The 27079-nt window shown below is 43.7% G+C and overlaps 1 protein-coding gene across 1 annotated transcript in view; it reads left to right on the top strand.

Moving 5' to 3' along the window:
• INPP5A (inositol polyphosphate-5-phosphatase A) overlaps positions 1 to 27079 on the top strand; it is a 253893-nt gene that overhangs the window by 49829 nt on the left and 176985 nt on the right. Inside the window, exons 2-4 of the mRNA XM_035547561.2 lie at positions 11382 to 11423; positions 24077 to 24177; positions 26123 to 26210. Of these exons, the coding sequence (XP_035403454.1) occupies positions 11382 to 11423; positions 24077 to 24177; positions 26123 to 26210 (231 nt within the window). The remainder of the gene's footprint in view (positions 1 to 11381; positions 11424 to 24076; positions 24178 to 26122; positions 26211 to 27079) is intronic.

The following is a 27079-nucleotide window of genomic DNA, read 5'->3' as shown; positions in this document are numbered from 1 at the left end:
GGTTTTCATTCATTCATATGTGTGTGTGTATATATATATGTGAATAGCATTAGCATTATGAAGGAAAAGGGGAAATGTTTGCTTTTTCTTTTTTTTGTTTGCTTATTTGTTTGCAGCCCAGGACTGGAGTGACTGTTGCATCACCACCATTGCCCATTTAAGACAGTCAAACTGTATGAGCTAAGGAGAGATGATGTCTCTAATGGTGTTGGCTTACAGCTTATCAGGCAATTAAAAAAATCAATGATTAAGGCAGCATGTTGGCTAATTAACAATCTCTGCCACAGCATACACGAAAAGCAGAGTATCAAAAGAGCGTTTTGGTGTTTGGGAGTACGGCTGCGTGTTTTCACTTAGGCTTGTTTCAGCACCCAGGACCGTGTTTCCGAGGGTTGGCAGGCGTGCCGCTGAAGAGCTGGGGAGCCCCGGAGGCAAGCTCTGGTGGTTCAGACCCTGTAGCAGCGCGCCCGGAGGAAGCTCAGTGCCTCGGCCCAGGGCTTTCAGCGCTCCTCGCGCGAAGGCGCTCTTCCCAGCGCCGCATGGCCGAAGCGCGTGGTCGGGGCGTGCTGCGGGGCGCTGCCCCGCGACGGGAAGCGCAGCCCTCGCCTCGCCTCGCCAGGCCTCAGCGGTGCCCAGAGGCTTCTGCCGGCTGCCAGGAGAGAGGCGCGCAACGGCACCATGGGCCTTCAGCTGGCAAACGGGCTGGCGTGGCCCAAAACTGCTGCGAGTGGGAGCTGCTGCCCTGGTCTTCTGCAAAGCACCCAAATGCTGCGGCGCGATCCGCAGCTTCCAGCAGGGATGGACGTAAACTTGTTTGAAAGGAGTTGCTGAGCTGGAGCCTTGCTAAGTAGCAGCACGTGGAAATGGCGGGCTGCTTTGCTAAGTGCGCGGGTGGTGCTGCCGGAGGGCGGCGGGGACCGGACCTTGCAGAGGGCGGCGCGGCGCCGTGCTGGTGCCCTGCTGCGCGCAGCGCTTGCCGCGTGCTCCGGTGCTGCGTTGCTGCGATACGCCTGGCATGCAGTTCTGTCGCCGTGCTCTGGAGTTACAAATGCTGTGCTGCTAACCGGTGTATCATCGTACGCAATTCATAAGCTTTTCCTCAGAATTAGTTGTTCGTGTGAGTGGTAGGTTCCTTTTAGTCACTGCCTTTGAATCATCCTTTATTAAATTCAAGCATTGTTCGTACTCTCATACCAATTTAGGTCACCACTTCCAAGTTTGTCATGTAAGCTATTTTTTTTCTGTTGGCAACGAGTGGTTTGCCTTTTTTTAAAAAAAAAATTCTTCTTTGAATGGTATTCTTGGCTGGACTTTTTGTTCTCTTATGCCAGTGGACTCTAGGAGGGACTGCTGAATATTCAAATTGAGAACCCCGGGGCAGGAAAGAAAATTCACAGTCCTGTTCAATTGCAGCATGCTTGTGTTGCTTCCTCCGCTTGCTATCATACCCTTCCTGTACAGAGCTGCTGTTCACCCCCTTGGTGCTGCCTAGTCACCGACTCCTGGCACTTGTGCTTGCGGGGCGCGGAGCTGCTGCCGTGACCGGCCCCTGCGGATGGGCTGGCGTGGCCTGGATGGGGCCCCGAGGAGCTGCGCTGGTGGGGCTGGGCTGCGACGTCAGGCGTGCCTGTGTGTCCCGACAGCCTGTGCTCTCTGCTAGTTGTGGTGAGATGCATGTGCAGAGAGGTGAACAGATGTATTTTTTTTTTTCAAATTAGAAAAGTTTTTAAACGGCCTTCATTGTCACCGGGTCAGTTTAGGATGAACCAGGTGACCAAAATGCACTAACTTGGTCACTTCCTCTTCCTCCCTTAAAGCGCGAGGGCACTGGCTAACACGTTCTAGATACCCTGGCTCCCAAAGATAAAATACATTTGGAGACGCTACTGCTAACAGATGCTTTTATTCAATAAAAATCACCTATTGCTTTAACTTATGTCTATTTGAATCTTCACCTGTGTCCAGACAGAGGTTTGCTTTGTGTAAGTGCTGCGTGGTGTTGTTTTGGGGACTGTGCTTGTGTGGATGAGTGCTGTGTTGTTTCTTTCCTACTCAGTGACAGCTCTGAGGGCTTTCTGGCATCAGAGCAAATTCTGTATTTCATGCCAGGAGTCCCTTTCATTGTAAGGCCACACCAGTAGGGACCATGTCTGATTGCTCATGAACTGTCTTGATCTATCCTGCCTCTGTCCAGTGATTTGGGCTATCATGCTGCCATGATACCTTGTATCATGAGTTTTCGCATCACACTGCCTTGTGTTTTCTCCTGGAAAGACTCATCCTCACTACAGTGAAGTCCCTGTCGTTACGTTCAGCCTTGTCTCCCTACTGCGTGACGCTGGACGTGAGGTGCCGCCCCGCTCCGTGGTGTCCCTGGCCCCAGGCACTGTGCAGGGGAGGCACCTGCAGCTCCTCCAGCCCCGGGCCGCGCGTGGGCTTGCTGCTGCTGCTGCTGCTGCTGCAGGTGTCCGTTTGGCTGCTGCGCACACGTTCCCCAGTCGCAGACCCTGCGGGCGCTCGCTGTTGTGCGTGCAGTGCCGTGCTCTTGCTTTCTCTGGAATTGTGCATTCAGGCAATTCGATGCTACCCCAGAGCAGTTTTCTGCAGGCGCCAGAGTCTGGTGACTATTGCCAAGAATGATCCTGGGGTCGCTGGTTGTTGGGCTGCCCAGTGGGGTTATTCTAACAGCTGATGGCGGCGGCGCCCGTGGGCAGATAGATGCGCTGGCAGCTGCTGCCACGACCGGCCGTGCGCGTCGCGTGGGTCCCGGGGCAGTGCAGGGTGCTCGTTCTGGCGCTGCACAAGGGCAGCAGCCCTGGGCCCGTCGTCAGCGCCAATACGCACAGCGCGAGGCACAGCGGTGCTTTCCTGCCCTGTGCGGTACATGGCTGCCGTTCGGAGTCCTTTTAAAATCTCTGCTCGCTTCCGCTGGCCAGGTATTTTCTACTTTCAGTGTTAATCTGTTCTCTGCAGAAGGCTTCTCACAGCTTCCCCTTGAATCCCAAAGACTTAAGTTCATTCTTTTCTGCTTCCTGTAACAGAGACTGTCTCTTTTATCTTTCTCGTGCTTGCTGTTCGTGTAGTTTTATTTCTGCACTCTGATACGCGGAACGATCTCCGTTCGTGTATCATACAGAGGTCTCCAGAGAGTATTTCTTACAGGCCCGTGTTCTGCGTATTTCACTGTCAAACTGTACCTTTGTACCTCTGAGGTCATGTTACAGTATCTTGGCAACTCAGAAGCTGGAAGTTTGTCAAAAACATTTGTTTTTGACAAGAGCTCAGTTGGTTCCAGCAGGGCAACGTGCAGTTGCTGAAGTCTAGAGTCAGTGGCAAGTTTTTTTTTTTTGGGGGGGGGGGGGGGGGGGGAGCATGGGAAGAGGGGCAGCGCTATGGCATTGGCCTCATCAGCTGAAGCTGCTGAAGAACTAGAACTCGTTTTAGCTGCTGCTCCTGAGCTGCTGCTCTTGTTCTTGTGGGGATTTGTGGTTTTGGTTTGGGGGTCTTCTCATATGTTAGATTGGTTTTAAGGTCAATGAGGTCCTCAAATTTTGGAAGGTCTTGTCTAGATTGTAGTCCTAACAGCATGTGCTACCCGTTACCTTTTAGTTAGAGAAGCAGCTCTTTCTCCTTCCCTGGCTTGTGCTATTACAGGTGAGGCTGATATTGATCGTGGTGTCAGCTGTAATGCATCAGTTATTACCTCCAGCTCCTTTCAAAGCGCTTGATCACTGCTTCATCACTTTCAGTTCATCTACATCATTCCTGATGTTTCCCTGAGGTAGGGCCAAAATAGGCTATTTACTCTTTCTTACAGGCTGCCTTTTGCAGTGATTGTTTCACGTTGCCTTTCCTGTGTTTAAGAGCGTGTAACTGGGTTTGGGATGCACCGTCCCAGGCTGGGAAGCTCTGTCTTTTAGTGTCTCTTACAATTTAGGTACGTGCAGTTTCTGTTGTTTCAAGAGGTGCTGATTTCTAATGTGTAAGATGTAGGTTGTAGACAGCTTCAGGTTTTTTTGGAAACACACAAGCTTCCAACAGGTAGTAGGTGTTTAGTATTTTTCTTGGAGCTTCTGATGTTTTTTCACGGGAAGTCCAAGCTCTAGGTTTTCCTGCTGTTTCTGCTGGAGATGCATGCTAACGAGTGCAAGGCTCTCTGGGCCATCCATGGCTCATTTATCTGTCTCAGATTCTCTAGAGATCTGCTTCATCTGTTTTTCTGCAGTATTTGTCTTTGCCGAGGCTGTGAGCAGTATGGTTTCTGCATTATTCCACAGGAAGCTTCAGTTTCATTTTGTATTCTCACCGTGTATTGTGTCTTGATTTAGACCCGTTCACAGGAAAGGAGATCAACAGAGAAGAAAGTAAACAAACGAGGGATTTATTTCATTTTTAATAAATGCTCATCTATCAGCATTGCAGGTTAGGCTGGACAGGAGAGACCGAGATAGTGCCTTTTTGAGAGGTCACTGCACCAGTTAGCTCAGTCCTTAAATACCGACCGAATACTTCAGTGGGTCTGGTGTTGCTGAGCGTTGCTTCATCCCATGGGGGGCAGTCATTAGTCTGTCCCACCATCGTGCTGCTGTCCTTTGAATTCTGCCACCTTCCCCCGTGACAGCATGTATCCCTTCTTCTTCAAGCACAAGGCTACCGAGACGGCACAGACCTTTTCTTCCCAGCGTTCACCTTCTGCATTGCTCCTTTCAGCAGTTGCAGGGCAATCCAACCTCCCAGGCAATAGGAGGGGTGGGCAACAGTCTCTTACTCCTGCCCTGTAAGACACTATTTTGTCCCATCTTCTGTGTTTTTCTTCTTTATTTCTTTTAATTCAGCATTCAATAAGCCACTGCTTTTCCAAGTCCAGGTGCAAAACCGCCTTAAACTTATTGTAAAGTGAGTGTGTATAAAACCCCATTTTTTCCAACTGTGCTAATTGATCTAATATTCTATTACTTCTCCCATGCTGTTGTGTCTTGAACATAGTGATGCTCACGTTCCGTGCATGAGGATAATGGCAGCTAGAGGGGACTGTTTTGGTACTGCTACTTGGGAAAACTGCGAGCTTTCAGAAACATTGACCTAAGCGGCACTGAATTTGTACTTGGAAGTTGTGCAAATGTATGCAATAAGAACACAGTATTTAAGTAACAGTTCAGATTTGGTAGAATCTGTGCTTTACCTTACACTCGCAAGTAATTTTTTGTCCTTGTTTGATTCCAGTTGGTTTGTCTATATTGATTTTGAAATCTGGTGTGCCAACGATACAAACATAATACATAGGTTATCATCTTTGTGTTGGTCAACTATGAATGTAAGCTTGGTACAAAATGCCACAACAATGCTACCTTCTTGGCGTGGATTTTCCTTAGCATCATCTGTAGGGTTTGGTATTTACAGCATTGCGGTGGGATAATGTGAAGGGTCACTGGAAGATAAGCAAGAGATTTAAATCAAGTGATAAAAAAAATAAATCGTTTAAATCAAATGGCAAGGAGTTGTCAGTACGCTTTTAAAGATGCTGTAGAAGATCAAAAATCTTGGTCTAAAATCACAATCTAAACAATTCTAGCAAAACAGCTGTAATGGTAATATTGTTGGACCTGAAACCAATGATTTGAATAAACCTGGGAACTGTGATCAAACAGAACTATATTAGAGGTTTTGTTTTCCAACAAATAAGTAGAAAGCCAAATGTAGAACTAGAGGGTATTTTTGCCTGCATTTGCACTCTTTTTTTTTTTTTTTTTTTCCCTGAATGCAGCATAGGTTGAAGGGAAGAGATGAAAAAGGCTCTGGGTACTACCTGAGACTGCATACTTAGAATATATGACTTTAGCAGGGTCAATTGTGTTGCTATATAATGCCAAGAAACCTTTTCAAAATAAAGGTTTTGGGGAATCCCTTAGTCAACATTTTGTTTTAGAAACTTTTAATTCAAGCACTTAGAAATTAGTTTGTTTGTACCTTTTGTTCAGCTCGACATGCAAAGTCCAATCAGTCAGTTCTCCTCTATGTTCGTTGGAAGCTCAGCGAGTTTTCACAAAGTGAGTCAAGAATTTTTTTTCCTTAAAAAATGAGACTATTATTAGCTAAAAATAAACTTCACAAAATAGAACCTGCTTTCTATAATTCATCTACTTTTTTTCCATTTTCCACTGAACGAAACTGAAAAGAATTTTTCTAGGCTGTTAATTTGGTTTCGTTTCATTCTCTCTCCTTTTATTTCTTATCTTTTTTTTTTTTTTTTAATGAAAGATTTCTTACCCTGCCTAAATATATTTTTTCTTTTTCCTTTTTTGAAAAGACTGCTTCCCTGTATGAACATATTCTTGCAACAGACTTAAAGCTTTCTTTTGGCTGCAGGGTATAATTTTGTAGGAAATGGAAACACTGGGGAGAAGAGAGACTGCTTGTATGTTCATTTTGAAAAGCTGCTTGTTTTTGGGGTATTAGCAACTCATGTGGTATCCATGTGTTTGAAAGCCTACTACTTTTCCTTGGAAGTCTGACCAATACAGTAACCAGTATGACACAAATAGACTTCAAATGGAAAGTCAGCATGAAAAGAGGCCTTAGTGGGATTCTGAATTCCAGGAAAAGGTCAGAATGGCCTGTAAGTGAAGGGAGCGGCCACGTGTGGTACATGTGTCCTGTTATTTTAACATAGATCACGCATGGTTCTGCAGTCTGGACTCAAGTCAGGCTTGGTTTTGGAGGTAGGGTTTCTATTTGTGATTCTCTTTATTCAGGATGTGTGCAGTTAGATGAAATGGTAGGATAAAAACAGGCTCATGCTCCCCAAGACTTTGGGCTGCTTGTAGGGCTGAGGTACAGCTGTACAGCCTGAAATAAAGGCAGACTTTCCAAGCTTTGTGCGTACTGGAGTGGGTGGTCTGTGCACATCTACTCAGCTCATGGGATGTCATGCTTAAAGCAGGCAAAGCTCTCTTAACAAAGCCACCCCGAGCAGTCTCGGTGCGCCCCTACCACGAGGACTTGCGCAGGTAACGCCAGGCCTGCGCCCAGGGGCTGCGAGGGGTCAGGAGGGAGGGTGCAACAGAAAATCCCTTCGTTCTCAGGAAATAGAAACTTCTTCTGAAAGGATGTGTAAGTCTTTTTCTGGCATCTTTCTTCTGTTCTTCCCGATGTCATTTGAGCACATTGCTCTTTGGCTGGATACCAAAGGCATGAAATCAGGCTGTGTGGGGATGGGAACAGAGGACCCAGAGCAAACAGCTGCTTATGAAGAACTGGAAGTAGGAGAAGCCAGAAACGAGAAGGCTGATAAAGCTGAGTTTGGGTTACTGAATGGGCGAAAGAATTTTGTACTTGAGAGGACAAAGAAAAGATTAATTTCAGTTACATTACAAAATGAATGAGAATTTTATGAAGGGCAAAGTATGGAAAAGATGGGAAGAAGGCCGAAGAGTCTGGAAGACATGAAATGTAATGTATCTAGTTTTAGACAGAAAAATAAAAGGGAGATAAGTGATCTTTCCACTTGATTGCATCTCTAGTCTTTCAAAACTCTAAATTAATTTATACAGACGTGACTAGGGAGAAGCTGGAGGCTGGGGGCTAGATCACAGAATTTTACCACAAGAGTGGTAAAAACAGAAAGCAAGGATGTGGTCAGGCCAGTGACTGCAGGAGAAGGGCAAGGTGGTTGAGGGAATGAAGAGCTATTCCTCGCGGATGGGAGGGGAAGCGGGGCCTGGTCCGGCCCTGCAGAGCTGGAGGCTGCGTGAGGAGAAGCTGGCTGAGCTCGAGGTGGCAAGGGCACGAGGCACCGCAACTAGCACCAACATGGCAGAAGTCCCCCTGCTTTCCATAAAGGAGTCCTTACTGGCAGCCCAAGTGACCTAATTAGATGGTAACGTCAGGAGACAAGGGGGCTAAAGGACTTCACTGGCATGTTCTAGTGCTGCTCTTCTTACTCTGACTTGTATGTTTCTGCCACCGCTTCTTCAAACCTTCCTGTTTTCATTGGGTTCCCAAACAAAATTACTTTGGAGGTTTGAAAGCTTTATTCTGCACCTATTAATGTTTTTTTTTTTTTCCTTGGGCTTTCGTCACCTGCTGTCATTTATTTCTAAAAAGCCTCAGCCGTGAGCTCTGGTTTATTGACTCATCAGTTCTTCCTCATGATGACATAATTAACAACCCCTTACAGAATTAAATTGTGCTTAAAACTGTCCCTGGGCAGTTGGTGTTCAGCCACAAGTCCATGCCTGGTGTCTCTTCTTCCTGCTGCCATCCCGTGGGGCCACCTGGGACAGAAAGACATGGGGACAGAGATGGCATCTTATTGCTGGAAATGTTAGCTGTGCATCTGTGACTTGTGCTACAGCAACATCCCAGAACACCACAAGGACCGGAAGCCCAGGAAACAAGCCCCATGTCCTTTCTCAGGGGAGGACTGGGTGTTTTTACTCTTCCTCCATGTTGTGGGGAAGATTCGAGAGCTACATGGACAATTGATCTCACAATACTGCACTCCGCCATAGGTTGTCTTTTGGGGGCTGTCTTGGGGCAAGGTGGGGTGGGGGGAGTTGGTGTGCCCCCCCCCCCCCAAAAAAAAAAAAAAGAATTGTGTTAGCTTTGGGTCACTTTGCTCTGTGATGAGCCTCTGCAGGTTGTTCATCTGAGAGATTGCTTTTGCTGCTTGGGCTTCAGTTTGTCTAGCCAATTTTTCAATATTTGATCTGATTGCATGACAACAGTCTCGTCTGGCATATGGGAGGTAGGTGCAGAGCTGTTGGAGGGCCCTGCAGCAGTCTTGGCGTCCCTTGGATGTACTCACTGGTCTTGATGTTTAATTTCACAGTGTTGGCACTTAGTCATGGAGCAAACGGGGAGCTTCTACTACTTAGAGTTGCATTTAAAAACAGAAATAATGTTGTGCTTTTTATCCTCTGAGATTCCTGAAGTATGAATAACTTTCTTTAAATTTCATGACTGGTAGCACTTTCTGCTCACAGAAAAAGAAAAAGGGAAAAAAAAGGTACTATAAATTGTAGAGCATGTTCTGTTATTTACAGATTTGCAAACTGATTTAACTTAGAATTTCTAAACATGCTAAATAAAAAGTTTAGATTTATGCTTAGCAGAGAAAGACTGAAAGTAGGTGAGGTTCTCAGTGGAGACTCCTGCACTTCGTAGCGTGTTTATATCAAATTCAGGTTTGGGGTGTTTCGGATGTTGTGATAACTTGTCAGTTAGTCATTTTCTGTAAATCCAGGCTGTAAATAAAAGTAGAATTCTTTAATGGGCTTTCACAAATGACCGTTTTCTGTCAATTTTGGATTACTTTTGAAACTTAGTAGGTCCCTGAGGCATCTTGTGACTAGCATAAATAAAGTAAAGAGAAGTTAGGAGAGTGTGGTTTTTTGTTGGTTTTCTGTTTGTTTTTAAATAAAAATTGCCTATTACCTACTAAATAAGACCATACTTTCCATTTTGAAAACAAACACGCAGCAGTGTTGAAGTCTGCTTGTGGTCTAATGCAGTACTTGCTTATCTAGCTTTCATAACTGCAAAAAGTTTTTAATTAGAAATTTAACATCCCCAAGTGTTTCTTTCTTGATAGTTTGAATTTAGCCTTTTTGTTTGGATCATATACAAATCATACACAAAGCATGTATGCAAGTTCCCCATACACATCTGTTTTGTGGACTGATTAAAAACCTGTAGATCCCGTGCTGTCATCGTCATTTAAGGTTAGAAACCGGCTTGAAATCACAGCAGCTCCTGGTTTGTTTTCTTCTTGTTGCTTTTATAAAAGTGTCAGTTCTTACTTATTGCTCACTGGGTTGACTCATTAAGCTCAAAATGAGTAGAAAAAGGGTTAAGTTGTGAAAACAAGCAGTTAAGGAGACAGCATTTTTCTGGAGGGAATATTTTATCCCTTGCTTGGTTGCCTACAGTTTTTATTTGCGTCTGCAGCTTCCTTATTCTGGCTTTGTGTGTTGTTGTTCGCTAGAGGGGAAGGGCATGGGTGGGAGACATGGATGTTCTGTTCTGCATGTTTATTAATTTAAGACGTCCCTGAACTCGGGCCAAGATCCATCCCGGTTGGCTTCAGGCACGGCGCAAAGGCCTCTGCTGAGATGAGTCGTGGTGCTTGCGCTCAGCCGCCTGCCCCCCGGCAGCCTCCGCGCTCGCAGGGACCGAGAACAGCAGCTAACTTCACTAGGGAATGCTGAGAGAGTTCATCACGAGAAAAAAGGATCGCTCCTACGGAGCGAAAACTTTGCCTTCTTGACCAGTAAAGTCTGAATTTCAGAATCATCACGGAGTGATCAACAGAAGGGGGGGCAATGGAGAGCAGGGGACAAAAGTAGCACTTGTCCCCCCCTCAGCTTTCAAAAACAAAATATGTATTTTTTGGGTCAGTGCAGGGGGACGCTACTCAATTCTTTAGCCAGCTGTGAGCGAAACTTCATTCAACAAGCACTCAGAATAAATGGATAAGTTTAAAGTTGCATTCAACTATTTGAAAATAGCACATATGATGGGAAAATAGAGCAGAATGGAAATTTTCATGCCAGTATGTTTGCCTCCGACCAACTGGTGTCATCCTCCCTTTAGTAACAGTTATGAGGCATCTCTCTGGTTTCCAGTGTAATACATTCTGCTGCCTCCGACAAATACTGTGCATTCCTGCTGTTGCTGTAAGAGACGAGGCTGATTTGGGTCTGTGTTCCCCACTGTGATGCAGAAATTAGCGAATCTTGTTGACAATATAACTCAGCGAATGTCGTGGCTATTTCTGTATTTAGCATGTAGAAGTCAGCTATCTACCTTCATAATTGTATCTGTATGTTTCTTAAAAACACAGAACTTTGCGCTTTATTATGTTTGTGCTTTCGTAGCTTATGTAGCAATCTTGAACTCTTCTCCCAGCTTGTCTTTGACAGGAGCTCTAACGAGCTTGAGCATCCTGCAAAAGCACAGTGGTGCCTCTGGGCCAGTTTGTTAGAATTAAATCCATGTAATTTGAAGCTGTGTCCTCAAATTGCAAAAAGTGGGTATCAGCAGTTCATATAAAGTTCTTGATATCCAGGCAATGAGCGTGTACTTTAAAAGCACATATTTTGATAAGTATTAAATCAACAGAATTGATTGCTCGATAATCTTGTAAGTACATGAACATAGTGAAGTCGTACACAAAATGCACCTTCTCAGTGAAAATCTGAGGGGACTCAGAAATCAAAAAGGAAAAGTCTGTCCATTAGAGCTCCTGGAGGAACACTTAAATGTCCTTTTTTTCTATAACTGTGGAAAAAACTACTCACTTGAATGCAAGTACTGGGGTAATATTATAAAAATACATTACTCTTATTCTTAATTATTTTTTTTTCTGTTTTGTTTTTCAGCCAGAAAACTTACAGAAGAATTGGCTTCGGGAGTTTTATCAGGTAAGGTAAAACTTATTTTCTCTTCAAGTGCTATACTTGTTTGTTTGGTAGCTCGTTTACTAATGTAAAGATCTTTTGCTTTTGTGAGTTTGAAGTCACTATTTTGAAGTCAAAACCAGTCTTAAAAAGTAGGTACCTTTTTCTCTTTCTAAGTAGTGAATAGTGTATAGACATTACGTTTTCTTGTTGACAGTTGTCTAACTAAAAAGTCTCCGACACTTTATAAAAATTACTTTAGTCTCACATGAAATGGTCTTTTAAGTCTCCCGAGTAAGAAATGTATTTGAGTAATTTCAATAAAATAAAAATTGTGACAGTCTAGTTTGTTTTTATTAAAATTTAACAATTTTTTATGTTGGTTTGCAATAGATCGTCCCTCCTATTTGCCCTTTATTTTATTTTTTAGACAAAATGAAAATACTGAACTTGAACCCATATTATAAAATGTTGAAAACATAACTTTTTTTTTTGAGCATAAAAGCTGCTCTAACAAATTCTGGTTTTGCAGTAGAGATTTGTTTTACTTGTTGATCTCATGCAGAAACATGCAAGTAAGCAATGGAAAATGAGCACTAAAGGAACACCAAGGTGTCGTGCTTTCTGTGTAGCATTATTAAGTGCTGTTTCACCATGACAATTTGTATCTGCCAGAATTGATAGATTTTGAGGTTCCTTTATTCATGCTTAAATCTCCTATATTAAAATGGTTAACGTAACAGTATTCTGCTGTTCAAGTTTTAAAGTGAAACCACAGCATATACAGCAAACTTGACTTTCGATATTTTATCGTTGTTTTTTTGTGACTCAGAGCATCCTGTAATTATTTACAAGGTCAAGGTACATGCAATCTGGAATATTGTAAAACAGTGCAGTTAGCTTTTTTCTGGCAAGTTTAATGTAATTACAAAAGTCTGAAATTAAATAGCCAGTCTTATATTCCACACAATCTGTCAGCTTCACAGAAGATTAATCTGGTTATTTTTCTTCTTCCATCTTGTTTAATTACTGCCATATGTATGTGGTGCTCAAATGGTGCAGGTTTCTTCAGCTAATTCTGATTTAAAACCTCTGCACATCTTCAGAAAAGACTCTTTCTACGAAGAAAATGTAAAGTAGATATAAATAGATAAAACCCATATTTTTTTATATCACTGCCTATTTTGTAGCATCACATTACTTCTGCATATTTACTGGCAAGACTCCGTACACATTCGGTTGTTACTATAGTGGGGTGAGCACTATGGAAACGTCTGCAAATACTTTGTGGAAAACAGGAAGAGGAGGGGAAAAAGAGAACTGCTAGTATCCCAGAGCAGAGACCACTAATGTGTAACTGGACTTGGTCTGTCTTTGCTCCAGTGAATATCATGTATATGAAGTTCAAAATAGGGAGAAAATGATTCATTAACACTCCCACGTGGCTGGACAGGTCCAGGATTCTGACCAACTGAAGTTTAACTGCAGTAGACCTGAACCCATCTCTCAGCTACAGTAGTTTCACTGTGTCCTTCCTCCCTCTCCATTTCTCCGCCTTCCATATCTGCAATCTGAGAGAGCTATATTTAAAAAAAAAAATGTTACCAGTTCCGCTTGTCACCAGCAGTAGTGAGACAGGCAGTCCTCAGCTTGTTTTGAGGAACAGTGCAGTCCAGGAGCCTTGAACCCTTCTTTGTTTCATCCGTGTGTTCGGTAGGATAGCTGTTTATACTGTGTTCACGAATGCAGTAGGAAGTGGAATTATAGGTTATAAAAAGCTTTTTAGGGAAGAGACTAATATGCTTGTACTAAAAGTAGCACAGCACAGTCCTGACACTAGACTACATAGCAACCTAGTAAACGTATGACTTCAGAATTTTTTAAAATTTGTATTGTGCATGCCTGCTGGAAGCCCTCTACAAATTGAGATGCATCAGAAGCACTGGAAAATGACTTACAAGAAGACTCTTAATACTTCTTCATAAACTCGAAACCCAGATAAACCGCAGACCACAATTTTTTTCCATTCTTCTGAGGAATTCAATTTGCATATGTAGTTGTGTCAATACAGTTTGCATAACTTCTGAGGATGAAGTCCTTTTGTAAGCAGTCAAAATAATCTCCACAAAAAAAAAAAGCACTCTTAAAAATGTTTCTAGAAATTAAACCCCATAATAGAAAATGTCTTCATCTTTGAATAGATGTCAACATATTAATGAAGGAGCATTTTTGTGGCTTGTTTTTAAGTTCCAACAAATTAAAATAGATGTTTCGATTGCTGTGAAAGGCAGATACAGGTCATAATCTATGCATTATCATGGATTATTTGCTATATGCATTTCCCAGAATGTGGTAGCATGTGGAGGACTAAAATAACATTTACATGTCACATGCTGAAATCTTTAAACTTCTGTCATTGTTCTACAAATATCTAAAATTGTTAATATGAATTGTTAATGTTAATATGATTGTTAACATGAAAAATCTAATGCTGTTAAATTACACAGTTTGTCTGAGAAATGCGAATGGAAAAAATATTTTAAATTTCATGTGTGTTTTTAATGACAAATTACAACGTAGTAGCCCTCAAAGTAGCATGGTATTTTATTGCCTTTGACAGCACAATTGATACGGCTGAGAAATATTGCTTTGTCTGATCTGTTTTCCTTGGATACATCAGTCTCTGGTCTTGTAAAATGGAAGTCTGCATTTTGGATGACAGCCGACTGTGTATTTAAAAATTGATTTCACTGTCAAACACTGGGTAGCCTACTGCCAGTTCACTACTATTTGCTATTTTCCCCCCAAGGAAAAATAAAACAATGAAGGAGCAGTCCAGCTGAACTCAGTTCCAGATCCTTATGGGTATCAGCTCTTGGCGTGTTCCCAGAGGAAGCGGTGGCGGAGCCGTTCCCGTGTGTGTCCTGTGGCACTGAGCAGGCGGCGCACTTGATGCGCCATTGACACCCAGCTGCTCGGAGGAAAGGAATGGCCCTGGTCTCAAACTTGCTTGCTTTCTTGTTTCCCATTGCTAAATTTATAGTAAAGCTTATCCTTCTCGCTATGATATATTTTCCCATTGGTGAATATATGGTGTTCATTTTGTGGTTTCACAACACTTCTTGTGATATAAGCAGTAGGTATTGCGTTCTCATTATGTGTAGATCAGCAAGAAGGCTTCAAGCCAGGCTAGGTAAGCTTTCACAAAAAAAAATTTAAAAAAAACGTCGGCATCTTTAGTAGTGAGATATTTTAAGAACAAGAAAAGGCTTCTGAGGAATCCATCCACCTCTCCATTAATGGTTAACAAACTGGTCAAAGTACATCATCTAATTAAAGCATAATATCATCATAAAATTCCCCAAATGACTGAGGAACACTGTGTTCCTTCTCTTTCGTGGATTACAATATTAACTTTAAAGTTAGCATATTTTAAATTACCTGCAAAGTAAATAAACAAATGTCACCTCTCCTCCCGTGTTCCTCCTCTTCCCCCCATGCTCCATCCCCTACCTGAGGCAGTGCATGAAGAATTACATATGCTCATGTGCTGGCAGCTTCAAGGAGAGATTTCGCCTGCCCAGGCCTTCCACCTCGGGCTTGAAGTAGATTAAGGTGGTAGTTTTTTGAATGTGTAGATTCTTCTGAGCATCTATTTTCAAGTCCTGATACTCTTGAGAAGGAGCACAGATATCTGAATTTGTGATTTGTGTCTTCTTGTCTTCTGGTATTGGAATTGAGTCTGTGTTTTCAGCTTTCCTCTGTGAAGCAGAAAAGGTCTACCTGTTCTTTAGGAAAAATGAGAATTTTCTTTAATTCAACCCCAAAAGCTAAATTTCCAAAACTTCGTCTTGGAATGTTGTGGCTTGAGAAATGGACCGTCACTTTTTTCTGCTATAATTATAACCAAATTTTGTGTCTTATGGCCTCTTGACTTAGCATGACTGAATTCCTTTTCTAATTTGTGAGCATGCATAGGAAGGCCAGGAGTATCTCCCTGATGTGCAGCGCTGTGACGGTGTCAGTCAGAGGCAGTCCCCCCGTCCCTGCTCCCCAGGCCCTCCGGCTCGGCTCTGTGCCCGCTTTCTGTCGCTTCCCTCCGAGGTGTGGGGCCGTGGCGCGGTGCTGCGGGGACCTGCGGCCCGACCTGGCGGGGCGTGTGAAGCCATAGCCAGGAATTTGGCCGCTATTTTGTGCCTTATTTTGGGACTGCAAATTACATGTTGTTGGCCTTGAAAGTTCAAGGACCTCCTGTATGCTTAAAAAAAAAAAAAAAAAAAAAGACCCCCCACTTCCCCCCCCTTTTGGTGGAGAATGGAAAGTGCTTTGATGAGGCTGACAAAGGCCATGCTGATTTTTTTTTTTTTTCTTTTTGTGGCTCTCTTTTTGCTGCAGTAGAGAAGGTACAAGCTGTGCTTTGCTTTTTAGCTGAACAGGAGGAAAAAGGAGCACTAAATGAGCTGGCTACTAGCTGAGACTTTGCTTTTCTGCTTGTGAAGCTTGGAGTTGGAAAGGACAGCGAGTGGTTGTGCTTTGCTCAATATTTAAAACATGCTTTGATTTGGGGGCGGGGGGCTAGGTTCAGGACTTCCAGTATTAGGTTAGAGCTTTTCTTCGTTCATCATTGCAGCCAACGCCTCCTCTCTGCAAAGAAGCCATCAAGATTAAGGAAATGATTAAATACCCATTAGTAGCCATAGACATTACAGAAATCTACTTTCTTCTCTGTGTGGTATTGCTGACTCAAATGGTTATGTTGCCATTCTTAATATGTATCTTTATGCATGAAAGAGGGTATGATTTTTCTGCAGAAATGAGATCATTTGCAAAGCTTGCACTTTGAGGTTTTTTTTTAGGTGGAGGTGAGGATGGAGACGGTGATGGCGATTCCTGCAATTCTTCTTTCTTGTGGCCGTGGTAGGGAGCAGACTGAAACTGAAATGAGAATCGGGCACGTTTCTCGAGCTGCCGTACTTTGGCAGCGAGGTCTGGGTGCTGCACGAGGCGGGGGCGGTGGGGCAGTGCCCTGCCCCGTAGCTGCTGCGCCCAGGCGAGCCTGTCAGCGTTCCCGTGGCTTTGACAAAATGCTGGGCTGGGGACATGCCAGCCCTCTGGTGGGTGTATCGCAGCTCCGTTTACTCCGAGTTTGACAGCTCTCAAGGGTTTGTTTTCAAAGTCCCTTTCTTCCAGGTGCTGGCCACAGCTAACTTTGTTGAAAACGTCTTTGCCTGCGCAAAGACGTGCTTGTGGTTGAAAAGGCGTGGACTCCTATGTCAGAGTGAAACGTTAGGCGTTGTCTGTGACTTCAGACCAAAAAATAGGTCAAGTGCTTTGCTTCAAATGTAGTCGTATGGAAAAAAGTGATTTAGAGCAACTTTCAGTGTTATAGGTAGAACTGATGTTAAAACAGGCAGCATAGTTTTCTGATATTTACATTGTCTGTGATTTTAGTCAGTAATGTCTGGTTTTTCAGCATTAGGTTATCAGTGCACATATCAGTGAAACTTAGCCGTAACATCCTTAAAAACATTATTTTGTTCTGAGAATTAGTTTGCATATAACCCTTGCGAATAGTATGAAAAAAAGATTTAATATTTTCTAGGCATGTATATAGATTATATAATCATATTATGGAAAGTCTCATTCTTCTTCTTAGGTATAGACATTGTGGTAACTTGCACGTTGAATTTGAACCAAAGTTGATAGTTAAAACCATTATTGCTTGTTTAACTGACATTATTTTTCACCCTACCCCTACGATTACTAAATAATACACTGCTTTTCTTCTCTACTATTGCTCTCATCACTGATGCTCAAAATCTACTAGCTTAAGCTGAAAATTTCTGTGTATGTGCCTTACTCTGAGTTTTGGAGGAAACATCCAGGGGAAAAAATAATCTTTATTCTGTAAATGAGACCTAGAAAAATATTTCATTTCTGATCTGCAAAAATAAATATACATACATTTTTGTAGTGACCGCTTCTTTACAAAACTGTACAGCCTGCAGGTTTCAGAGTAGGGACTTGAAAGCCCCCCAGTTTTTGGCCAGTTAAAGAGCTGTGCTTTGCCCTTCCTTTGAAGACCATGGAGGTGGAAGCCGCGGGCTGGGGCTGCGGGGAAGGAGAGCCGGGGAGCGCAGCCAGGGGAGGAGAGGCACCGAAACGGGAAGCAAACCCGCGCCTGCATCAGGGACTGAGGACAGGGACCAGGAGGCCGGGCAGCCGGAGCGCAGGTGTCCCAGGGCTGAGGGCCTCTGACCTGCAGGCGCCGCGGTCCCAGGCCCTCGGAGCACCTTGGGGAGCAGCCCAGGCGTCCCCCAGCCCTGAGCTGCGGGGTGAGGAGAGGTCTGCGAGCGTCCTTTCTCCAGGTGTTCAGTTGAACAAGTGGTAGAGGAGAGTGTAAAAGCTGCTTACCCGGCTGATGATAACATGTTGCTGTGTTACTTTGTAAGGTTTTAAGAAAAAGGTTTCAGGAGTTGCTAAAGAATGGCACTTAGGTATCACTCAACGTAAAGAACTCAAAATGCCAGTCATGGATTTACCTGGTGTGAGCATGTGTGATGCGTAATCGCAGATCAGTTTCTTCCCATCCCTAGTTTACTGTATGCTATTAAACTGTACTAAAATTTAAGTAGCAATTGCTAGGCAGTGACTTGCTCTGCTGTGGTCACGCTGCGGTCTAATAATACACCAGTAGTAATGTTCAGCTGTGGATATTCAAATCTGCGTTGAGGTCATGCAGCGGTAACTCCTTCACCCGGCCTTTCTTTTTCTTCCTTTAAATAGCTCGGTGCACTCAGAGCACAGCCCTGACTTGCAGCAGCAGCGGGGACCAGTTCTCCCCTCCAGGCCAGACACCGGCCATTACCTCCCCTAGCAAGTGAAGAGCAGCGAGGCACCATCCGTCCCCTGCGAGAGCGCTCGCTGTCCTGCCCGGGTCTGGCCGTCCTGCCGGGGGAGCAGGGCAGCGCTGGGACCCCTCAGCCCCCGCACTCTCCTCGCCATCCTCTGCCTCGAGCACTGCACGGCGCTCAGCTGCTCCACAAACAGCGCTGAGGGTTTGCTGCCGAATCTCTTGCAGCATAACCTTCGAACAACTTGGGCTCCACAATTTAAGAAGGATACAAAACTGCTAGGGAGTGTCCACAAGAAGGCAACAAACTGTGTGATCTTTAAGGTCCCTTCCCACCCAAGCTGTTCTATGATTCTGTGTAGAAGCTGGCTTTTCTGGATGACTGCTGCTTGGTGGAGCACTTGCTAAAATTGTATGTTCAAAAACCTTAAAAAGAAACTGCAAATATTTGAGTGCTTTAGAGCTACAGATGGTAAATTGACTACAGTGCACAAAAAAATGTAAACTACAAGAAAAGCTCGAAGTTTGATACTTTAACTACATGAATAGGTTTTTAAGTGATCCTAGGTGTGGAAGATAGAGGTTCAAGTTCCGCGTTTGCCTTGTTTGGACCGAGATGTGAAAGCAGTGCCCTCATCCGCGTGCACACATTACCCCTTCTGTGAGAGGCTGGCCTCACTGCTGCATGGCCGTGCAGCGTGTGGTGCCACATCCTCTCCCAGCGCCCCGCGGGACTGCCAGTGCTCCAGCAGCCCTCTGCCCTGCACTGAGACAGGCTTGGGGCACCGACACCGTGGGGCCGCTCTCCTCTGCCCCATCCCCTTGCCTCTCCCCTGTCAACATAGGTTAGAAATAGGAATGGGAAAAAGTGACATAAATTTTTCACCAGTTTTATATCTATACCAATTAGATAACCATAATTATAATAATACTCAATTACCCATATCCCCCCAAAAAATTTTTCATTAGTGCTTCCTTTACACTATTTTTGTGTATCCAGAAATTAATAATGCCGAACTTCTTAAAAATACTGTTTTACTGTAGATGCAAATTCAGTGTTAATGTGATCTATTATATGATCTGTAACCTCTGGCAACTGTGAGTTTTCAGCTCTGAAGCATTCATTATTCATTATTATGTACTGTTTGTTCTTTCATCACAGTAGAAAACTAGTAAAAGGTAATGAAGCAAAGCCAATTTGCTCATAGTTGGAGGGTATTTATTATAAGAGAGGATGTAGCTGGTATTCAGGTATGTTTTTGTGGTTTAACCTCCAAGGAATGCCACTAAGGCCTACCACTGCTATGAAGCCAGTGCCATTTCCTCATTTTAAAAAGTGGCGTATATATTTTTTTGTTATTTTACCTGCTGTGATTTCAGACTCTCAGGGATTTGAATATGAACAAAAACGTGTCCTGCGTCTAAGTTCAGACTCTGGAAATTGCTAGACTTCGATATTTTCTGTTGTTGTGGCTCTAGCACAGCAAATAATTTCACCAGTGTTTTCTCTTTGCAGGATCCCATGCTCAAGGCTCCCTATTACTCATCCTTAATGCATGTGGAATTGCTGATGCTTAGATCCTCTTTGAAACCATTTATTTTACTTTTGCCTTAACAATTTATTAGTTTTATTAGCTTTGTAAGATGAGATCCTAATACTAAGCAAACTGTTGTAGCACTAAAAATGAATCATGTGATGTGACAGTACATTTTTTGCTTTGTTTGCAGTAGGCAGTTACTAGATGTGTTACTTTGCAACAGTTAGACTTGGATTTGTTTGCTTTACAAGATTAAATAGTCACAATTGTTTTCTAATTATGGTGACTTCATAGAGTTATCCAAATAGATAAGATCAGTAGTTGGAAGCCAAAACTGATTTGGAGCAATGAACTGATTTAGACATTTGGAGCAAAACTGATTTGGAGCACGTGGAGAGTTGGGACTGCATGTTGTTTAGGCACCACAAACGAGCTCTGTTACGAAGTTTGACTTCACAGGCTGGGTTTAGTTAATAGTTATCTCCTAGATAGTAAAACAAATCAACTAACCAATCAAACTTCGTAAAGATCTTGGTTGTTACTGGACTCTGTGATGGTGGGCTGCTGGCTCCCATGAGGCAATGCTACTCCTGTGCTTTTGGATGTCACACTTTTGTTGCTTATGTAAATGCTTGGTGTTTCGCTGGATGGTGTACTTTTTATAATGATTGTAAATTGGACACATCACCTTGCAAGATAATTAGCACAGCAGAAGTGTCCATCTCTGCAGGAGAGCAAGCACTCAGGAGCTGAAGCAAAAACACGGCGGTCCTGCCTTGCACAACCTCAGACTCGTGATGTGGCTGTGAAGCGCAGCTTGCTCCCTGTCCTTCGGGTGAGGCTGGCTGGTTCACAGCATGTTATCCTCGGGAAGAAAGGGGCAGCTGCACGGGCTCGCTCATTTTGCCATGCGTGCCTGTGCAGGCAGAGCCCCCAGGCAGCCTGCCATGGCCCACCACTCGCTGGAGAGGTTCACCTGTGATTTTGGTTTCCAGAGCCTTTCCAGAGCCTGGCATTACTGTCTAACTGGTCTTCTAAAAGGAAAAGCGGGTATTCAGACTTCTGGAAATCAAAACCTGTCTCCTGAGTGTTGGTAGCTGTACCGAGAAGGAGCATGTTCACAACCATGTTAAAAGATGCGTGTCCTGTTCAGCACCAAGTTTGGTGTTGGACAAGATAGTTGAAGAAAAACTTTCTCAGTGAAGCTTTCTCTTGTAATAGTTTGTAAATCTATAAAACCAGCTAGTATTAATGTAAGCTTTCACAGTTATATCAAATATATATCAAAGGAAAAGTAGGTGCATGTGCCAAGTTGGTTAAAACTACACGGGCTCTGGGTATTTTTAGCTGTCCTACCTAAGTTTGCTTTTTTTTTTCAGTTGAACTTTTTATTGGATCCTGTTGTAGTTTGTCCTTAGTCCTTGCTGATGACAGCCTGTTTTTAAAACAAGATTGCTACGTAGCATGGTTTGTTCATTAACACCAATTTATGTCCAAGTGAAGTGCATGAAGATCAGCAAAATACATGTGGGAGAGGGCATTTACTTCTTCCCTTTACACTTTTCAGTACCTTACTTCAAAATGCTTCACAAAACAGATCTACACCAAGATTTGTTTCGGTTAGGGGGAATCTTAGGTTTCTAGGAGGAAGTGACTTATCTGAAATCACGAAGAAGCCAGCAGCTCTTATCTTCGTTTTGTGAGCTTAGGCTAGCAGCCTGGTAACTTGAGTTTACAGTGTGACTTGTAAATGGGCGCATGCTGTATTCCCATCGGCTCTGCCATTTGTAAGCCACTGTTAGGCTTCTCGCGGCCGCCAGGCCTGGTGCGGCCTTCACCCTGCGCGTGCTGACTGGCAGGGCTCGCGCCGCGGATGGCGGGGGCCTGACGGACAGCACGGCACATGTGGCGTCACTTGGCCATGGCGCGCTGGCAGCTGCGGATCAGAGCTCCCCGTTGGCCTGCGTGCATTTTGGCAAGTTGCTGCAGCAGCTGGGCAGCCTCACCTGCCAGCTGTAGCAGCAGTGCCCGTGGGTCTCGGGGCAGTTCAGTGGTCGGTCCTTCGCAGCACGGTGATCTTGGTGCACTGAAGGGGTGTTAGCTACAGGTAGGGCAGGAATACTGCTTGTCTTGTTCAGTGGAATGGAAGGCTGCTGCGTTTCAAATTTTGCTGATATTTAATTAATTTATTTTGATTTCTGATGATGTTATTTGCATAGTCAGGAATTAAGGAGTTTAGCTTCCTGTCATCAGATCAAAAGAAAAATTCCAACGTGGTTTAAGGGAGAAACATTTTTAAAGACTCTTTACTTCAGTGTTGCTCATTGTTAGTTTACATCATTAAAATCACAACTGCAAAGGTTTATTGCATTGTTCCCTTTTCAGAGTTGGAGGGTATCAGCAGCAAAAAAAAAAAACACAACACAAAAAACAAACAAGTTTGAAAGGAAGGATTTCCCTGATTTTTTTTTTTTAGTTACGCACTGCACTGAGCTGCAGTTGGGAGGCTCTGCAGTAGTCGTGCCTGCCTTCTGCATGTTTGCCTGCCACCGCCAGCCCGGTGCCGGAGTGGGGCAGGACGCGGTGGGCTCTGCAGTGGGGAGGCGAGGCCTGGCCGGCGGCCCCAGCCGTCCCAGTGCCTGGAAGGACCGGAGGTGGCTTCTTGTTCCGCTCCAAGTGGCTCGCCGAAACCAGGCCATCCTGCTTCTGAATGGCTGTGCAGACAGCGAGGCCTTTGTGCCGGCTGGGACCTCCGAGTGCCACTGAGTCAAAAATAACACCCAGTCAGATTTTTAACATGTTATTTGCCTGGTGTGTTTGCATCGATGCGTACTTGGTTAGTTCATACTTACCCCTTCAAAAATTGAAGTGGTTCTGTAGCTTGCGTCCGTTATTTTGCAAGATGATAAAATGTTAAATATGAGTTGTAGAGACTTAATACCAACACAGAAATGTTTTTTAAGCTTGTTGTTTGCAATGCTGGATGTAGTTAACACAGAGAAAACTTGCAAGGGCAAAATAATGTGTTTCAAACAGCAGCAAACATATAAATGCTGCATGTTAGACTTGATGCATAGCAAAAAAGCTTATGTTCTACTTCTTTAAGCATGATTGTATCCTAGGGCTGACAATTTAATATTGAAGATACTTGTGTTACACAAGACTAGCTTTTAAAACAGTGTGGTGGCTTTATGTGCCTCCAGTGTTAGATACGTCTGTGTATATACTTCCCACTCTGCGCTGGCGCAGCCTCACCTTGAGCACTGTGTGCAGTTCTGGGCACCACAGTATAAAAAGGACATGAAACTGTTGGAGAGTGTCCAGAGGAGGGCGACGAAGATGGTGAAGGGCCTAGAGGGGAAGACGAGTGAGGAGCGGCTGAGGTCACTTGGCCTGTTCAGCCTGGAGAAGAGGAGGCTGAGGGGAGACCTCATCGCGGCCTACAGCTTCCTCACGAGGGGGAGTGGAGGAAGCTGTAGCTATTCTCCTTAGTGACCAGTGACAGGACCTGTGGGAATGGTGTCAAGCTGAGGCAGGGGAGGTTCAGGCTGGATGTCAGGAAGAGGTTCTTCACCGAGAGGGTGGTCATGCACTGGAACAGGCTCCCCGGGGATGTAGTCATGGCACCAAGCCTGTTGGAGTTCAAGAAGCGTTTGGACTGTGCTCTTAGTCACATAGTCTGAATTTTTGGGTAGACCTGTGTGGAGCCAGGAGTTGGACTCGATGATCCTTATGGGTCCTTTCCAACTCAGGATATTCTGTGATTATATTCTATGATTCTAGTGTGTATATATATTATTTAAATAATTCTGCAAATAAGATACTACATAAATATAAATATCAAATGTCATAGCTAGTCAGCATTCTGTCATGAGGTAATTGGTGATACTTGGTAAAACTGAGAAAAACTAGGAAATGAATTCAGGTGTTTGAACTCTTCAAATTCCCAGACAAGGAGACATTTTGATCCTAAAGATGCTATGTCCTCCTGAAGGTGAGCTGGAAGAGGTTATATATTTGCATCAAATGCTTAGGAACAAATTAATAGTTTAAAACAAAAATATTAACTTAAAACATTTGAGGTTATTATTGTGTATTATGAATCTTTTATGTGTACTAACAAGTGATGCTCCACTTACTGCTTATTACTGTTCTGCCAGTTACTTCTCAGATAATAGCTGATATTCCTACTTTCAGAAAAAACACATCTGGATTTAGATCATTTATTCTGTCTGTTAACAGTTGTGGATGCATTTTTTTAAGATTTGTTTATCTGTTTGTTTCAGGTTGTACATACACACAAACCCCACTTCATGGCTTTACACTGTCAAGAATTTGGAGGAAAAAACTATGAAGCTTCCATGTCTCATGTGGACAAGTTTGTTAAGTAAGTAGCTGGAAAGTTGCTTTGTATCACTAGTATATTATTCTAGGCAGAAGTAATTAAATGTGCAGAGTATTTCAAAGTGTATAGACTGAAATTTTGACAAGTCATGTGACCTTGCAGGAGGAAGTTACTAGGCAAATGTGCTTTTATGCATTAGTTGGGGTAGATGTTTCCCAGCACCTTCTCATAATGGTGATGTTCTAAATAGCTGGTGACACTGGGAAATTGGTGTGAGTTGGACAGAAGTTGATATAAGGCAAGCAATACTGAAAGCACAATTGATTTACAAAAATATGCAACGTTTATAAATCAGGGTGATTAGAGTTTTAACTTGAGCATTTAGTCGGAAGGAATCCTGTCAGAATCATCAGCAAATCTAATGTGCAGAGTTTGAGGAAGAAATAAAAGTAAGAAATAAGTTATTTGTTATGTGTGTTGACTGAGGATGAATCTTAAGGCAAGACTGTATTAATTTGTTAACTTTCAGTAACTGCTGTTGCTGCAGCTCCATTAGAAGCTTCTGTGTAAATGAAATAATTTTCTATAAAAATACTTTATGGATGCAGAGTTAGAAATATGGATCAAAAAATTAAGTCACTGAATTTAAAATCCTCGCCCGTTTGCACTCATTCCTAGATGCAGGAGGCAGCAGTGCTCCAAGCCTCCTGTTGAAGTAATATAGCCTGTTGGTTACACGAGTGATGTAAATAGCTCCGGTTGTCCTTTCTTTGCGTTTCTTTATCCTCTTTCTGGTATCCAGAGAAGTGCAGCGTATACTCGCACAGGATAGTTTTACAGTGGGCACATGTGATGTAATTAAGCCTGAGGACAGGGCTTGTGGCGCCCAGCAGTGGCAGTGACAGCGGTCCGGCAGTGCCCTCTGCTGCTCCTCTTCTGCGGGCTGCGCCAGTGGCTTGAGGAGTAAATGCCACCGAGGCAACCCTGCGCTTGTAACATGTACATGTTGCATAAGTTTGTGTAAAAACTGTCTTTCTTTTCTTGACACCTGGTCAATTTTACGCATTTACAATGAAATTGTGGTTTGAAATGAGCAGACTCTCTAGCATGTGAGCTGATGAAGTGTGGTGTTGCGTAAGTTCCCGTGCCAGGCTGTCAGCTCTGTTTGCGCCAGGCAGAGGGGGCAGGAGAGAAATGTCTCGGGCCCCTCCGCACGCTGGGGGATGAAGGGCCATCATCCCCACGGCTGCTGTGTGCCAGCTCGGGCACGGGGCAGCAGGGAGCTCCTGCAGGCACCCCAGAGCAGCCCACCCACCTGCCCGATGTTTGCTAGCTCTGAGCATGGCTCACCAAGTCTAGCACAGAGAAAACCACCCTTTGGGTCACAAGGCTCAGCAGAAGCCTGCCTGACTTTTGAAAGATAGCTGTACCAGGGGCTTGTTTTGCAGCATTAAAATTCATCTGAATACTGGAGGATTGTGTCCCTTCACACTCCCTAACCACCTTCAGATGAGCCTCATTTTCTTAAGTCACCTACAAGAGCACCTGGACCAACATAATGTACCACCCCAAGGCACAAATGGCAAACTCCTCAAGCCTGCTGCTTTTAGAAAGCCAACTTCTATCGAGTCAAAAGACTGCTTTCACCCTGCAAGTAATGGAGTTGAAAAAAGCAAAGCTCTTAAGGTTGAGATCATGGAGTGGTTAACACGAGTTGCCTAATTTTGTGTAATTTTAAGATGTCCAGAGACTTGAGTCCTTCACGACTGTGTCCAAATGGCAGTTAGAATGTTTGAGATTGGAAAGAGGAGGTGATGTTTTCAGTGTGTAATTAAATGGCCATACCACAGGAAACTTTTATTCCAATATGGGTTGAAAGCCCGCAGTTCCTCTGTGTGATATTGAGGACATTTCAGTACAGAGAATGATGCTAAAGCAATATAGTATGTTTGCATGTCCTTCATATTTTCCATCTCTTGTCTTTTAGAGAATTATTATCAAGTGATGCAATGAAAGACTACAACAGAGCTCGAGTTTACCTGGATGAGAACTATAAATCACAGGAACATTTTACGGTAAATTTCTTTATTAAATAAGTTTAGTTCAACAGATAGTGATTTTCTTCTGTTAAACTGTTGAGTTTTTAGGTTGGTGTGTGTATGCAAGCAGTTTACATCATGACGAGGATTACATCTTTACTAAAAGTATTTACTCTGTAAGATATGTAAATGCTGCTTTCACAGAAGTGCATCCATTGAAAAATAAGTAGAATAGTATGATTCACAGAAAGTCTTTTCTTTGGTTTAAAATGATTGTCTAATTTTTTTTTCTATAACAACCTTCTCGGTGGATCAGAATTACCTTCTGTTGAAGAAACTGTTTGACTGTCTGACAGTTAGGTGGTGCCAGATCTGGAGCATGATTAGCTGGGAGCAGAGGCTCGCAAGTAGTCCAGACTTGTTGCGAATCCGCAGAACTGATTCACAGACTGGCTCGAGTGTGGGAATGTGAGAAGAGAGCCCAAGTTTCCACGGGTATGTGAGTGAAGTTTAGGCGTAAATGTACACATGAAGCATGTGTGCAGTTGCCTGTTACGCAGACCAGGCAGGAGTGTATGGTCATCACCAGGATTGCACAATATGCAGATAGAGCTAGTGTTCTATTTAGTTAATTACTACTAGATTGTACAAGAAAGAATGGTCCTTTAGTGGTTAATTAGTGACGCCTCCCTTCTGTCCAGTTCAGCAGTTTCCTTTTCCCCTGAGGTATTTCTCAGAACCTTTTGTCAGGCCCTGATGTCTTCTGGGGCTGGGCTCCCGCATTCAAAGCAAATGACAAAAGGGCGGGGGGGCAGTGGCCAAAAGCAGCACTGGGGACATGGAGTTCAAACAAGTAAACAGCACCCCCCATGTGCACATAAATCCCAGTGTGGTAGCATGTGAAG

The sequence above is a fragment of the Cygnus atratus genome, chromosome 7, assembly GCF_013377495.2.
Source record: "Cygnus atratus isolate AKBS03 ecotype Queensland, Australia chromosome 7, CAtr_DNAZoo_HiC_assembly, whole genome shotgun sequence".
In the NCBI taxonomy this organism is placed as follows: Eukaryota; Metazoa; Chordata; class Aves; order Anseriformes; family Anatidae; genus Cygnus; species Cygnus atratus.
Note: the sequence above shows the minus strand (reverse complement) of the source record. Positions and strands in the feature narration are given on the sequence as shown.